Source organism: Coenobita brevimanus, chromosome 90, assembly GCF_032717465.1.
Source record: "Coenobita brevimanus isolate Jiangsu-jjx chromosome 90, ASM3271746v2, whole genome shotgun sequence".
In the NCBI taxonomy this organism is placed as follows: Eukaryota; Metazoa; Arthropoda; class Malacostraca; order Decapoda; family Coenobitidae; genus Coenobita; species Coenobita brevimanus.
The window spans coordinates 14,562,135-14,580,255 of record NC_137043.1 but is presented as its reverse complement, the minus strand read 5'-3'; the positions used below and the strand labels follow the sequence as shown (position 1 = coordinate 14,580,255).

General features: G+C 37.6%; 1 protein-coding gene across 1 annotated transcript in view; it reads left to right on the top strand.

The window, feature by feature from the left end:
* Positions 1-16,928, top strand: part of LOC145411610 (asialoglycoprotein receptor 2-like) — a 62,955-nt gene extending 46,027 nt beyond the window's left edge. Inside the window, exon 3 of the mRNA XM_080281619.1 lies at positions 16,681-16,928. Coding sequence (XP_080137745.1) covers positions 16,681-16,928 — 248 coding nt within the window. The remainder of the gene's footprint in view (positions 1-16,680) is intronic.
* Positions 16,929-18,121: the final 1,193 nt, after the last annotated feature.

Genomic DNA, 18,121 nt, shown 5'->3' with positions numbered 1-18,121 from the left:
GTACTCCTGACTTTATATAATAACAAGCAGAAGCACCAGCTGACTCTTCCTCACTGCAAGCAGAGTTAGCTAGACCTTTCAACCCAGGGTCAGCAACCTGCAACTCAACCAACTCTTGACGAGACAAATTATCAACACTACGGGGTACTGCCTCATCTGGTGAGTGGTCCAAATTAGCAAGAAAGGTGTCAGCTAGGATAACATCATCATCATCATTATCCTCTAAGTCACCAGTAACTTTAGACTTAGCCCTAGTGACAGCACATGCAGAGAACACATCAGGGATATCACAATCCTGGGCCGCAGTTACTGGCTCACTAGACAACTGAGGTGCTGGACACACTTGACTTCCACCAATATCATTTCCAAGTAAGAAAGTTACACCTGACTTTGGGAGTGTCTGAACCAACCCAACCATAACGGAACCATTAACAAAACCAGACTCTAAATTCACTCTGTACAGAGGGACAGAGAAGTAATTATTCCCTACACCTTGTAAGATTACAGTTTCATCAGAGGAATTAACATTAGAGCCTAGAACACTGGTCAGCATAAGGGATTGGCAAGCACCTGTATCACGATATATTTTAACTGATTTCCTGTCATTACTGTCCGGAGGACTGACAAAACCATCAGACAGGAAATTAGCACATGAACTCTTGAGAAGGTCACCCATGTTACTGCTCAAAAGAGGAGCTCCATCATGAGAATTTAATTTACCCCTCAAAGCAGGTTCAGTTAACTTGGTTAAAGAATTCTGGGAACTCTCAAGGGTGGACACTAGACCAATTGACTGAATATTTAAAGACTCCTTTTTGTTCACATCACGCTGTCTCCTGAAACATTTCTCCGTAGTATGACCAAGCTTACTACAATAAGTACATTCACTTTTCTGAAATCTAGAGGTGGAGCTGGTATTTACTTCCTGAGAAACATCATCTTTATTCTCTTTCCTGTTACCTGTACTCTGAGTAGAGGCAACGTACTTACTCTCAGCTTTCCTTTTCTCTTTAGAATATCTTGTGAGTGAGAACATATTCATCAGCTAAAACTGCAGCATCAGACAAATTATCTATTCTTTTCTCATCAAGATATAGGCTTACATCTTTATTAATACACCTCTTGAAGTCCTCCAGCAAAATCATCTGCTTAAATTTATCAAAATCAGAATTTACATTCTTAGAATTTAACCACTGCTCTAACAGATCTTCTTTGATTTTTGCATACTCAACATGGGATTGCTTATCTTGCTTATAAGTTGTCCTAAATTTTACTCTATAGGCTTCAGGAACAAGCTCATAGGCCTTAAGAATCAAGCTCTTAACTACACCATAATTATCAGATTGATCCTGAGACAAAGATGCATAAGTTACTTGAGCTTTACCGGTGAGAACAGTTTGAAGGAGTACTGGCCAATACTCTTTGGGCCAATTGAAACCTGTAGCTACCCTCTCAAACAACTGAAAATACTTTGTTAAATCAGATTCATTAAAAGGAGGGACAAGTTTAACATTTTTAGCCACATCAAAATCATCAGAGCTAGATGATCCAGTTCCACCTTGTTTCATGCGATACTCATGGTCTGCCTGAATCCTAGCAAGTTCAATTTGTGCCTCCTGAATACGAGCCTGAGACTCAGCCTCCTTAGCACGTGCCTGAAACTCAGCCTCCTTAGCACGAGCCTCCTGCAGGGCTAGCTGTAACTTAGCTATTTCAATCTTCGTTTGCTCATCTGGAGGAGTTACATCAAACAAGTTTTTATTAATCATGCCAACAATTTGATCTTTAAAATGATGAGAGTTAACAGCAATTCCCAATTGTTGAGCAACAAGCTTAAGTTCATTCTTTGTTCTGTTTTCTACATCACACACTGTTTGCACATTTGACAAAAAATCTTTGGCTTCATCAAGAGTAGTAATAGTAGACATCATGAATAAATCACAGTCAGAAAATATCAAGCAATATCCTTATGATAATATCCTGAATGTCCTGGCGAGGTCGCCAAATTTATGTTACGGAACAGAGAGAGATAATGAACACTTCAAGTGAGAATACTAAAATCACTACTGTCCCGCAGAGTTCCAGGTTCAAAACAAAAGAGTTAGGTAAAATTACAAATTAAAGTTTAATGCTCAAACTAACAACTAAACATTCAGGACTCATAAGGATAGTGTAATGGCAAAAACAGGTTAAATATATGGTTAACTGCTATAGCCTCTATTAACACGAAATTAGCAAGAGTAAATTTATCTAAGTCAGCCCTGATAAAATGAGAAAACCGGATAATGCTCAGTTAATGCAAAATATATTATTACAGATACAAAATATTATTAATAATGGCTGACATCAAAAACTCCACATGAATCACAAAAACCTTTCCAGGCCTGCGAATTAATGCCTCAGGCTATACAGTACAAGAAAAACGGTAATAACACTTATACTCAAATTATACAGCAGCTAGATGGTTGGAGACTTCCTGAGCACTCACAAAAATAATAATACACTATACAGGGGAGGACAGAGATGTGAACGAAATGAGGAGTAGATCTAAGTGGCAATTAATGCAGCGACTGAGCTCATTATATAGGGGCCAGCAGAGCTTGATACAACTTGTAAGAAGGATGCGCAAATGAAGCCATAGGGGACAAAGAGTTGACAATCCTGCTCTGAACAACAGAAAGAACGACTTACTCTACTATAAGGGGAGAAGGGGGGAGTGAGGTAGAACAATGGAAGCGAAGAGGCGAATCGTGATCAAACATGCAGCATTCTGTAAGTTAGAATTATACAAAGAATGATGAAATCATAGGCTATGTAATTATATATATATATATATATATATATATATATATATATATATGTATATATATATATATATATATATATATATATATATATATATATATATATATATATATCATCATCATCATCATCAGCCATAACTAGTCCACTGCTGAACAAATGCCTCCCCCAATATTTTCCACGAATTCTTTGACTAAGCCAATCTTTCCCACGTTTTCCCTGCAAATTTCTCCATCTCATCTCTCCATCTCCTTTCTGGCTTTTTACTGCAATGCTTACATTCTCTTTGTGTCCAGTCAGTAAGCCTCTTGCTCCAGCGGTTATCCCTTATTCTTGCTATATGGCCTGCCCACCTCCATTTCTGTTCCTTTATAACCTCCACAATATCTTTGACTTTAGTCTGCTGTCTCACCCAAGTTGACCTTTTCCTGTCTCTTAAAGATATTCCCAACATTGACCTTTCCATTACTCTCTGAGAACTGATTGATTTATTTTCCATTGGTTTTGTCAATTTCCAGGTCTCACTACCATTCGTCATAGCTTGAATTATGCATTCGTTGTATACTTTTCATTTCATACAAACGGCAAGCTACTTTTCATAATGTCTCTATGTTTACCGAAAGCTTTCCATTCAATTGTAATGCGTCTTTTTATTTCGCTATCATGATATTTCGTTAATTTTAGTACTTGTCCCTAGTAGTTGTACTCCTCAACTTCTTCAAGAATGTCATCTCTTATTCTGATGACGCTCTTTGGTGTTTCTGGATTACACATTACTTACTTTACTTTTACTTCAGTTCATCTTCAGTCCTACTTTCAGACTTTCTATGTTCAGGTCATTTAACATTTCTTGCAATGCCTCTGCTGTTTCTGAGATTAGGACAATGTCATCTGCAAATCTTAAATGGTTTAGCTTTTCTCCATCAATGTTCACTCCTTTGTTTTCCCAGTCTAGCTTTCTGAAAATACATTCTAGGCATGCTGTAAATAATTTTGGTGAAATTGTATCTCTCTGACGCACACACTTCTCAATCTTAATTTCTTCTGAGTCCTTATGTAATTTAACTGTAGCAGTTCCCTCTTTATATATGTTTTCTAGCAGGTTTACAATGTTCTCATTCACTCCTTGTTCTCGCAATGAATTTATAATTGCTATGTGCTCCACTGAGTCGATAGCCTTTTCGTTATCAACAAAACCTAAGCACAGTGGTTTATTATATTCTATAGTTTTCTCAATTAGCTGGTTCATTGTATATAGATGATCAATGGTCGAATACCCGCTTCGGAATCCTGCCTGTTCACGAGGTTGGCTTCCCCCCAAAATTGTTGTTATTCTGTTCGTAAGGATTTTAGTGAAGAGTTTGTAAATGACTGATAATAAGCTAATGGGTCGATAGTTACTTAGATTTTTTGAGTCACCTTTTTTGTAAAGTAAAATAACTATTGCATTACACCATGTTTTGGGACTTTTCTTCTGTTTTATGCAGTGGGTTAGTAAGTGAGCAAGCCTATTTTGTACTTCTACTCCGGCATCCAAAAGTAAATCTGTTACTATTCCATCTTCTCCCGGAGCCTTCCCTCTTTTCATATTTTTAAGATAAATATTTACTTCGTCTGGTGTTACCTCAGGTATTTCACTTTTGTCAACTGAAAAGTTAGCTATTGGTACTACTGTCTTTGATGCATACAGTTCTTTGTAAAATTCTTCAACTCTCTTTACCATCTTATCTCTGCATTCAATGATTTCACCGTTTTTTTCTTTCAGTGATGTCATTTGTTGCTTTCCTATTGCTATTTTGCTTCGGACCTGTTTCAAACTTTTTCCATTTTTGATGGTTTCTTTGATCTGCTCCATGTTTCTCTTTCTTTTTTTCTTCTCTTTGTCTTTTGTTGATAAGCTTATTTAATTCTGCTCATTCTGTTTCGTCTTTGTTTTTACTTTCATTTCTTTTCGTTTTTTCACAAGCTCGAGTGTCATTTCTGAATACTTCTTGGCTTTGGTTGTATTAGGTTTTCCTACTACCTCTGCTGATTCTCTTAGCACTTTTGTTAGTCTGTCATTCAGCTCATCAGTGTCACATTAAGCATTACTTAGAGCCTGAAATCTGTTCCTTATTTCCAACTGAAAGGCTGCTTTGTTTTCGTTTACTATTATTGGGCCTATCTTTTTATCTTTAATCTTCTTTCTTTCATTTCTGAAATTGAATCTGGCTGTGCAACCAACCATTCTATGATCACTACCTATATTTACATTGTTGATAACTGTGACATTTGTGATCGTGTTATTCTTATCTGCTATAATGAAGTCGATTTCATTCTTTGTTTCTCCATTTGGGCTTCTCCAGGTTCACTTTCCCCCTGTTCTTTTGTGGAAAAATGTGTTCATTATTCTCATGTTAAACATTTCAGCAAAATTTACCAGCAATTCTCCTCTTTCATTCCTTTTTCCCACTCCAAATTTTCCCATACATGCTTTTCCACTTTTCGACTTCCCAACTTTTGCATTGAAGTCTCCCATGAGTATAGTATATGTTGTCTTTTCTTCTTCCATAATCTGGAAGATGTCATCATAGAATGTTTCTATTTCTTCATCTGGCTTTGAGAAGTTGGTGCATATACTTGTATGACTTTCATGGTATATTTTTTGCCTAGTCTAATGACAACAAATGCTGCTCATTCAGATACACTGCTGAATTTAACAATGTTGTCTGCAAGATTTGTGTTAATTAAAAATCCTACCCCAGTAACTCTTTCATTTTCCTTTCCTCTGTAGTAAAATAGGTGTTTGCTGTCTTCGAGCTGAATTACTTTTTCTTCTTTTCTGTGGATCTCACTCAAACCTACAATATCCCAACTAATGTTTTCCAGTTCAGTCATCAGGTTATCAAGTTTGTAATCTTCTGCGAGGCTTCTTACATTGTATGCTTAGATCTTCATCAATTTCAATTTGTTTAACATCCAAGAGTCTAGTTTTCCAACACAGTGCCTACTCACTTTCGGTGGCACACTGCCCGTAAGCACAGGAGGCAGTGTGGTTGGACCTTTAGTAGACAATGATCCAACAGGAACGCCCGTCAAATCATTTTCAATAGAACTCATGTTTAGTTGGGAGGATTGTGGCAGATAATCTCACCTCCCTGCCACAAAGTTTCTGGTGACATGTAATTTTTGTGCTACCTTATTCAATATATTCGGTGGAGCCCTATATATCTATAGCGGGTTCCATGGTCCGCGCCATCTAAGACGGTACCTTGTATATCTACAAGGCATTCCCCTATCCACCACCCGGGGTTGCGCCAGATAGCAGTGGGATCCTGCCCCTGGATATCTGTATATATATCTGTATATATATATATATATATATATATATATATATATATATATATATATATATATATATATATATATATGGGTGTGAAACTATGCTGTGGCATGAAAATGAAAAGTCAAGAGAAAGAACATTTGAGATGGGACTGCTGAGGAATGTAATTAGAGTACAGAGGATGGATAGGATGTGAAATAATGTGATTCGTGAAAGGTGTGGAGTGAGGAAGTCGGTGGACATCAGAATCGATGAGAATGTCCTGAGATGATATGGTCATGTGGAATGAGTGGATAACAATAGAGTGGTGAAAAAGGTATACCTGAGCGAATTTGAAGGATGGAGGAGGCGAGGTAGACGAAGGAGAAGGTGTAGAGATATGGTAGATGAGTGTTTCAGGAAGAGAGATACGGAAGTCGGTGAGGCAAGGGACCTGACAAGAGATCGAGCTGGCTGGATGAATGCTGTGAGGAGAAGTGCATGATCAGAGATTTTGGCACCCCTTGTAAGAATGGCAGCGTCCGGACTGACTCAATCGGATACGTTTGTATGAAGCTGCAGAATGTGGTGAATGTTTTTGGCGTATCCGGTAGAGCCAGGAATTTGGGGGCTTGAATGATGAGTGAATGGAAGTGTGGCCTATTTGGATTGGGCAAGTTTGTGCTGTCTGGACATTGCTACTCCTCACCCTGCCCTTGGATGGGAAAGGATGTCCGGATGATGATGATTATATACCTATATCTATATCTATCTATCTATCTATCTATATATATATATATATATATATATATAAAGATAGATAGATATATATATAGATATATATATATAGATATAAAAATAGATAGATAGATAAACATATATATATAGATAGATAGATATACATATATATATAGATAGATAAATATACATATATAGATAGATAGATAGATAGATAGATATAGATATTGTTATGGAACAGAGAAAGATAATGTACACATTAAGTGAGAATACTGTCACTACTGTCCCGTAAAGTTCCAGGTTCAAAACAAAAGAGTTAGGTAAAATTACAAGTTAAAGTTTAATGCTCAAACTAACAACAAAACATTCAGGACTCATAAGGATAATGTAATGGCAAAAAACAGGTTAAATATATGGTTAACTGCAATAGCCTCTATTAACATGAAATTGGCATGAGGAAATTTATCTAAGTCAGCCCTGATAAAATGAAAATACACTGGGTAATGCTCAGTTAATGCAAGATAAATTATTACAGATACAAAATAATATTAAAACTGGCTTACAAAATGAATCCTATATAAATTACAAAAAAAACTCCACTAGGCCTACAAATCAAGACCTTATTCTATATAGTACAAGGAAAAAATGCAATAACAGTTATACTCAAATTACACAGCTGCTAGATGGTTGGAGACTTCCTGAACACTCACAAGAATAACTGTACAGGGGAGGACAGAGATGTGAACAAAATGAGGAGTAGATCTAAGTGGCAATGATGCAGAGACTGAGCTCATTATATAGGGGCCAGCAGAGCTCGATACAACTTGCAAGAAGGACGCGCAAATGAAGCCATGGGGACAAAGAGTTGAAAATCCTGCTCTGAACAACAGAAAGGACGACCCACTCTACTATAACGGTAGAAGGGGGGGACTGAGGCAGAACACGCTCGTGACCAAACATGCAGCACACTGTGCGTTAAAATTACACAAAGGACGATGAAATCACAGGCTATGCAACAATATATATATCCATAGACATATATATATATATATATATATATATATATATATATATATTATATATATATATACATATATATATATATATATATATAGAAATATGTATATATATATAGATAGATAGATAGATAGATAGATATATAGATATATATATATATATATATATATATATATATATATATATATATATATAAAAATATAGATATATATATATATATATATATATATAGATAGGGTGTTTCAAAAACAGTGTTCATAAATTGCAGAATGAACAGAGTAGCAAAATATAAATATACTTTACTATGTGACATTTTGGAAATTTGTAATTTTTACCGTGATATTAGATATTTTATGTTTATAGGAAGCTTTAGGGGGATGAAACGATCAGTAGCTTACCATCACCTCAATACTTTTATTTTTTCATACATTTGTGTACACCAATGTATTGTACACTACAGAATTACAATAGGTGCTCGAAATTTCTCCCCCCCTAGTTGATACAGGCTTGGGCTCGGTGCAGAAGTGACTGGTGTACACGTTCAAATACCCCTGGTGTGTTCCTTACTTCTCTGCACGCCTCTTGAACTCTTTGCCATAGTTCCTGACAGGTGTTAACTGGTGTAGCTTACACCTTGCTCTTCAAGTGTCACCAAAGATAAAAGTCAAGTGGAGTTAGGTCGGGTGATCTAGGTGGCCAGGCAATGGGACCTCCGCGGCCTATCCACTTGTCAGGGTACATAATATTACGGAAATTCCTCGTACCTCGTGCAAAGTGAGTTGGAGCCCCATCATGCTGGAACCATATTTGCGTACGTGTTCTGAGGGGCACATCTTCAAGTAGTATGGGGAGGTCATCCTGAAGAAATCTCATGTACACATTGCCTGTAAGTCGTTGTGGTAGCAAAAATGGTCCGATTAAATGATCACCAAGAATACCGGCCCACACATTGATCACAAAGCGTTCTTAATGTCCCCTTGTTGTTGTTACATGCGGGTTTTCTGTCCATGTGTGTGTATTATTTTGGTTTAGCATGCCACCTCTTGTGAACACAGCCTCATCACTCCACAAAATATGTGCAAGAAAACCGTTGTCCTCCCTCGCATGAGTAAGAAGCCACCTACAGAAATCCACTCGCTGGGGATAATCACGTTCGGTCAGAGCATGGATGGGCTGGTGATGATACGGGCACAGGCCTTGTCTGTTTACAATCCACTATACAGATGCATGAGCCACACCGAATCATGCACCAAGTCGACGTGTACTTGTAGATGGTTCATCTCCGACGGCGTTGAGAATATCCTCTTCCACATCGCGTAGGTGCTCTGCATGAGGCCTTCCTCTGTTCACTTCATGTGGATTCAGTGTGCCATATTCCCGTAGTCGTCGTTCTAGCGGAGGAAAATTGGCTGAGATGGTTGCCTCCCGTTAGGATATCGCTCACCATACATTCTTACTGCTTCAACTACATTTCCTCCTGCTGCACCCAGCGTAAGTAACATGTCTGTGTACTCTGCAGACGTGTATGGCTCCATGTCCGGTGCTGACTTAAGACTGCTGGTACATACTTCTTTCACCTTCTAACAGTACCTTCAGATCACGAAGCTTCGTTCAAACCCATGAGGTAACAGTGATTTGCTGCTTCAGGTTCACATTATTGTAGGTTTCGTTCATAGAGTACATTACATCGGTGTACACGAGATTATGAAAAAGTAAGATACTGAGGTGATGATAAGCTACTGATCGTTTCCATCCCCAAGAGTTTCCTATTAAACATAAAATGTGTAATATCACGGTAAATATGACATATTCCCCAAAATGTCACATAGTAAAGTATATTTATTTTTCCTACTCTATTCATTCTGAACATTATGAACACTATTTTTGAAACGCCCTCTATATCTGTCTATCTATCTATCTATCTATATCTATCTATCTATCTATCTATCTATCTATCTATATATATATATATATATATATATAGAGAGAGAGAGAGAGAGAGAGAGAGCCTATGTGTTACAGTGGTAAACTGTGTGTTTTCATACACTGAAGAACGAGGGCTCGCGCCCCGCCAGGGTAATAAACTTTAGGAGCGTTCTTCTGGCCACGTACTGCTTGGCGGACGTAAGGGGTGCTGTGGTTGAACCAGTGTCGCATACTATAAAGCATGCTTGCACCCAGTCGGCTTGCGCAGGCCTATTGCACTTGGTTCACAGACTAAACACACATCCAAAGCTACTCCAACAATACAATTACACTTACAAGCACTTCTCACCCTACATACAATCTCTACCAGACAGCCTAAACCACTTGGTAGAGATACATTGGCTGTAACGTCCCCACTTCGGTCGGGTTAGGCCGGTCCTACAGTGGACACTCAAACGGCTGATGAGATGATATATATATATATATATATATATATATATATATATATATATATATATATAGATAGATAGATAGATAGATAGATAGATAGATAGATATAGATATAGATATAGATATATAGATATATATGTTTGCGGTTTCGATTGTTCGCGGTTTGTCACCAGGGAAACCAAATCACATTTCTTGAAGTCCAGAGAAAAATGGAAACACATTCAAATCGCGCGCCACACGCTGAATACCGCCTGTAGCGCCACCCCCGCATTGTTTTGAATCTCTCGCGGCAGGCTCTCTCAATCTCAGGTTCCGAGATAATTCGCCGTCAAGTCAATTCGCAGTCAGACAATTGTCGTCAAAACATAGACGATTCCGCGTCAGGACAATTCGCACGCTGGACGATTCCCCGTCATTCTATAAATATACTTATTTTTGAATAATTAATACTTTAATAACTAATTTTCAGGGGGTTTATCAAAGTCTATGTTCATTCAATAGCGTAGGCTTTGGCTATCATTTATAAGTTGCGCTTTTAGCCAGTAATTAACGTGTTTCTACTTCGCTGTAGTCGACTTTGAATTATATTCTAGCATCACTTGTAGCTGTCTTCATTAATTTTCATTGGTACTACAACATCCTGGGTAAGTTTTAAAATGACTCTGGAGAGGTACAAGTATATATTCATCTCAAATGACAGTATCCAACGTGTTATTCTGATCGGCCATAGTGGACGCAAACCGTGGGGAAAGATATGGCTGAGCCTCAACAGATGTCACTACATTTATTATAAAAACAATAAACCACCACCACTTTTAAAACTCGTATATTTAAAAGACTATTATAGTATGTAAATAAATGACGGGGAATCGTCCTGACGGCGAAAAGTCCTGACGGCGAATTGTCTTGTTATTGTTGTGACTGCGAATTGACTTGACGGCGAATTGTCCCAAATTCCATTCTCACTGTGACCACGCTTGTGTGTGCTTGTACTCGCTGATCTCTCCATGACACCATCATTTTATCTACCATGGGCCCTAAGAGAGCAGCCAAGACATCTCCTGAAGGCACCCCAAGCGCCAGAAGAAGGTAATGACCCTGCAGGAGAAGGTAGAATTGCTGGACAAGTTACGGGAGGGAAAATCCTGGTAACGGTGGTGGAGAGTGAGTGTGACCTGCGGTGTGAGCGGCCATCCACCTACGCAATTAAACTATTTTTTTCATACTTTAATTATAAATAAAGTGTTTATTGACATGTACACAGGGATTTCCTTTCATTAAAGAAGGAAATGGGAGGCTAGGGGTGTTTTTAGGGGGGCACCAATTTTACACGGATTTTTGATCTTCCCGGGGGTCTCAGGCCCATAACCCCTGCGAAGACAGAGGGTCGACTGTATGTATATATATATATATATATATATATATATATATATATATATATATATATATATATATATATATATATATATATAAACCAGTGTCACATACTGTAAAGTATGATTGCACCCAGTCGGCTTGCACGGGCCGATTACACTTGGTTCACAGACTACACACATATCCAAAGCCACTCCAACACTACAATTACACTTACAAGCACTTCTCACCCTACATACAATCTCTACCAGACAGCCTAAACCACTTGGTAGAGATACATTGGCTGTAACGTCCCCACTTCGGTCGGGATAGGCCGGCCCTACAGTGGACACTCAAACGGCTGATGAGATGAGATGGGATGATATCTATCTATCTGTCTATCTATTTATCTATCTATATGTATGTATGTATCTATATCTATCTATCTATCTATCTATATATATATATATATATATATATATATATATATATACTGTATATGTGTATCATACACACAGTTACTTACGGCTGTCCAATGCGGGATTTTTCCTCCTCTAGACGGGCAAGATCATCGTGACACAGGGAGCGCCATTGTGTTCTGTTGGTAACAGTGTCCTCCAGTCTGCCTGGGCTAGTGTTGCATATATATATTTTTTTTTTAGTGTGGTCCTAATAACGTCTTTTTTTTTTTTTTTTCTGTTCTCCAGGATTATTGAGAGCTCCAACGAATGTGACGGCGTAGTCGGTATTCTGGTATTCGTATAACATGAACACTGAGTTGTTTGGCTAGAGTGGCTTCGATACTTTAAATGCTGAAGCATTTGCGTGTGTGTGGAATTTTATCACGCCATGATATGCTGAGGATGTGCCGGAGGCCTCGAGTGTGAAAAGACGATATATGTTGTGGATAACGTCTATAGGTGGTCCATGATTCAGATGCACAGAACAGGATGGAAAGACATACAGCTGAGTAGACTGGCTTTTGGCAAACCTTAACCTGTTGCATTAACACTGGAACTAACTCTACCAAAAACTACTGAAGCACGGTTGATGCGTGCTAGAAACACACACACACACACACACACACACACACACACACGCAACGAAGAGAAACTGTCAAATATTGTTAAAGAATATTCAGGCAGGATGTCAGAGCGACATGAAGGGAAATTTAAATAAAAAAATATACCGTTTAATGGACAGATCTATGAGCAGTTGAGGTAGAGTAGGTTTTCATAGAATGACGAAGTTTGGGACACACCTCATTATACTTACTGAACATATCATGCAGTTTGCATGAACATTAATACTGGGAAACCTACATTTTCACTGGACGCACCCTTCGTATACAGAGTTAATAATTATATTTACATACATGTATTGTCACACTTTCTCGACGAATGTCAGCCCCTTGCCAGGAATTTGCGAGATCGTCTTTTTATCATTAAGAAACAAATAATTTTGTAGTTGTTGCTCAGGAGCACACATTAAATTTATTCTCAAACTGTAACAGAACATGTCTTTGCAAGCCATACTGTGCTAGTTTCCATTACATGCATTTGCAGACTGTGAAACTTTTGTTCTGAAACATAATTTATACCGTATTTTTCTTCTGAGGGGTGGGGGAACAACCTAGGTATATAGATAGACAGACTTCATACAGGGTAGAATATGCCATTATTTTTTCTCACGCCAATACTGTAACTTTTATTATAAAAGCTGAATTCATTACGAAAAACAAATACAACTACACTTTCACTTTCACATTCACTTCTTAGATACATTCACATATGACAGTTTAACTCCTTTTGTATTAGTTGTCAGTTTATGGGTAAAACTTTACTGTGTAGGCACGTTCCCTTTGCTTTGGACCTGCAAGCTAGTTGTGCCACGTATTTTGATATTATGATTTTTCATAAACAATTTATAGATTTATAAAAGCGAGTTTGTTGAAAAAGTAGTAATTTGTATGGCATATCCATCTCATATGGTTGTAAATGCGTACACAGACATTAATAGGGAGAGTAACCAGTCGTGAGTTTATTGCTTGGTTCCGTTCTCCAAAACATATATTCTAAGCTTACTATTGCGAAGCAGTGGGATGAAGTGTGATAAATATGTGTGTGTGACATCGGCTATGACGTTCAGAGAGCCACTGAGGCAACTGGCAGGCTTTCTGTGTGGCACAGGAGACATCATAGTACGTTACTCAGTTATATTTCTTGAGTTAAAAAAAAAAAAATCGCCCATGTTAGATCTACTGATTTAGTGTGGACATAATTTCCGTAAATATCATATGAAAAAACAGTGAAGTATATTGTACAAAATGAATCGCCAAGAAAGCGATGTTTAGAAACCTCCAAAGTAATTTCTTGTATAATATGAAAGAAGTAGTAATTACTATACTGTAGATGCATGGCACATATGTTTATTTCACCCATTTGCACTTGTGAGGCCTTTTTATATTTTTGGAACAGTAAGAAGATATTTTTTTCTTCATAGCAGCGACTTCTTGCAAAGAAAAGTTAATGAAAGCGGTATAAAACCTCCCAAGTTCAAGAAGTCTTCTTTGGGCTAAACAAAATCGTTTGGAAATAGCAATAATAGAATATAGATTATGTCATCTGAGTGAATGGATTAATACATTGTCCCCAAATAGACTTGAATTTAAAGTATGGGACCCAGCAATGGGAGAAAGGACTTTTCATTATTTTTTGAATACCTCCAACTGTGGGCATTTACATAGTCACTTGTTCCTTGAGGTCCAGCAGCCCTACTGCCCTTCTACAACAGTCCTCTCTCTTTATGTTCCATATGCTACAACCAAATATGTTCAGTGGCAAGGGAAGGAAAATGTTTCAGGTAGCATCTGCTTGTATGTACTGTGCCAGGCTTAGTGCCACAGATTAAAACTGGTTTGATATTGTTTGGTGCATGAAGTCGACCAGAATCTCCTTTCTTAATTTCACTTCTCTTCAGGTATCCTAAGACACACCAGGTAGCCAAGACATAAATATTCTCTTGTAATTGCGTTACATTGGTATGTTATACAGTAAAATAAAAAAGAGCAATGAAAATATTGTATTTTATGTAGTTTTCAAGGTAATTTCTGGACCAGCAACTGCGTTGTAATAGGATAAAGCATGATGCAATATTTATGTACCAAATGCTATATTTACATGTTTCACTAGAAGTGCTGTCACATTACGTCAGGGGTGATGCTAGAAAGTTCACAAGGGGGAACGGAAGAATGATGTCTATAGATTCTTGAAAAGCTGGTGGGAGGTGAGCGAAGCGAACCTCTGCAGCTCGGGGGTCTGGGTGGGCGCTGTGAGCCCCCCTAGGAAAGGTTTTGAAAATTTAGTACTTTTAGTGGCTTGCTGAGGCCTATTATGGTATGTATTGGGATATTTAGATGATATCTCATTTTAGTGAAAATGGCGAAAAATAGAGCAAGAAAATTATTCAGGCTCAATACGAAGCTTTATTAGTGATCCTATGGAATAAATGAACAATAATGCATCTGGGAGTCTCATAATTCTCTCTCTCTCTCTCTCTCTCTCTCTCTCTCTCTCTCTGATGTGATTTATTTATTTATTTTTTTATTTATTTATCCATTTATTTATTATTAAATATTTTTTTTTTTAGCCCCACACGACTTCAAGACCCTTAAGGAGGGCGGCTGCCTCCACCTCGCCCCCCCCCCGAATTCGCTACCCCCCTTCATTACTTGTGGTTCTTAAATGATTATTCCAAAATTATTATGCACTGATGTTGATTACAGAATGAAGCTACTGCATGCTCCCAACTTGACAAGAAGTGTTAAATGTTCCATAATCACCAGGTAAACGAAGATAAAAGATAAGTATACGTTCATGACCAGTATGATTTACAGTATGGTACCATTTTAAAGGTTTTGAAGGTTGTTATTTCTCACCTGTGTTTCAAGGTAGGAAAAATGTTATTGCTCCAACTGAGCAGTTAACTCCTTTCTTTTTCCCACAATGTATTTCTTCTCTGTCGTTTTCTTCTTCATCTTAGGCTCGATTTCTCGAACTATGGGGGCATTAAAAATAAGACACTGAAATACAGTAAACTTTCAGTTATCCGGTATAATTCAGCCAAACCCTACCCCGGACATTGAAAAAAAAAAAAAAAAAAAAAAAAAGAAAGCCAGATATTGCATACTTTCCCCCCATCAGCTCAATATTCATTGTTGAGCCAGATATATCGTTATTATTATTCTCAACCCTCTATCCAAATATCTTTCCCATGAATAAAAGATGAAAATTAAGCATAAAATACAATAAAGTAATGATAAAATACAGTAACACAGTGCTGGTTGGCTTCAGTTTATGAGCCAGCTGACACACTTCGAAGCTGGATATTGCATAGAGAACCGCTGGTTATGTCCAGGTTAGGTGCCGGATATTGCATATTTTCGCTGTATATTGCTTTAACAAAGCCAAGCCCGCAGCACCGGATATTGTGTTCGGCCAGATATTATGACGACGGATAAATGAGAGTTTACTGTACATAACCCTAAATATTTCATCACACAGCTGTACCTCTTAAATCCAATCTGATATTTCAATACAATATTTATTGTTGATCAACTTTTGGGAGGAAATCCATGGAGCATGACTGATGCCCACTAGTGTTAATTTATTAACTTCAGAATGATGATATATTTTTAATTCCATTTGGCTGCCTCGGGGGAAATAAGGATGTGAAGAAGTTATTAAGGATTTTCTAACCCCATCAATATAATTGTTCCTCCAAAGGAAACAAAACTGTCTTGAGGAAGCAAGAATATGCTTCATTTATAATTCATCAGATTTAAGCGGTTGAATATCTAGATAATAAGCTTTTACCTTACCCTGACCATAAAAAGAGATGTAACTTCATCTCAAATGTTGAACTGTAAAACGAGATTAACAAGAATATAATGCTAGTCACGAGAAAATCCAATGGAAAGTATGTAGGGCTGCAATTCTGTTATATTTGACCCTTGAGCTATGGGAAATAAGCTGCAACGGAACAAAAGTGTCCAAGATAAGGTGAAAGGACATTATTAATAAAATTGTCTACAGGTCTGAACGTCGATAATTTCTGGATTGGCGCAACGGATGAGGAGGAGGAGGGGAACTTCAAGTGGGTGGATGGCAGCCAGGTCAGGATGGGGTCACCTTACTGGGGGTATGATGTGAAAGATGACTATACAGAACCAAATGGCGGAACAGATGAAAACTGTGTTGTACTTGCAAAACCCGAGTACTATGACTTTGCTGATATTAACTGCTCCCAAGGCCATGGAGGCATCTGTGAACAGGTGGACTGAGATATCCGCATCTGATGAACTAGATGGCGTAACCATAATTTCAACCAATTTGCCACCATACGATTAAAGTAGCTCATGAGAGATTTTTACTCTTCATGTGGTTATTCAGTGATACATCTAACCCTTCCCATGTGAAGATTCTGAAGCTAAATAAAATGTTTGTAGACAGTATGAATTTGCTAGGAAATGTGGTATCAGAATTTGATATTAAAGTGCATAATACGCAAGTAAGTGAGTATGTTACTGTTTTGTCAATAGTTTCGCTATTTTATTAGTCTCCAAATTAGTTCCTGTACATACTGTACAGGTTGTTTCGATAATAGAACTCTTTAACCATGATCATGTAGTGGCACATTCTGTACGAGAGAGAGAGAGAGAGAGAGAGAGAGAGAGAGAGAGAGAGAGAGAGAGAGAGAGAGAGAGAGAGAGAGAGATTAAAAATACATCAAAAGTAAATCCAGCAAATGAATATTCGTTACTTCATACCGCATACTCTATCGAAAACATACTGGCTTGTGGTGTTTAAAATAATATACACATATTTAGGTTGCTGTATTATTAGTAAAGTTTGTGGTATTAACTTGATAAATTCTACAAAAACAAGAAATGTACTGAAAGGTATTAAAACAAGATGCTAAAAAGTACACAATGCTGTTTTTTTTATCCATGAGTTTTTCTAATTTGCAAAATCTGATTATTTTTTTTTAATATGCATGTTTCTACTTCACTGAGCTTTTTTTGTCACTAGCGCTTTCAACTACAAAAAATATTAATCTTATTTCTTCCTTGGACAAACGGAGGCTTGGTTCTATTCAGTTACACGAACCATTAGAGATTTGAAAACACAGCGGATTCTAGAATGGAGAGGTAATTTCCTTTAACGTACACATTGAACCTCCTCACCAATGGAGATGTAGTGCAGTTAATTTACTGTATGCCAAGGATCTTTTAATGTCAGCGAGGACTGGATGGCTGTAGCCTACCTTTAGAGTCAAAATGAATAAAGTGAAATATTATAACCTAAAAATGGCCTTCAAAATTCAGGGCTAAATCTTTTCAGACATGTTTCGAAAGAGCCTGTAGGACAGTCTACTAAATGTCAGGTTAAAAATAGTTATAACTCTTGTGGTATGCATTTTTGTTCATAGTTTTTCTACCACTTTTGCATCTTGGTGACACCTCTTTTACACATA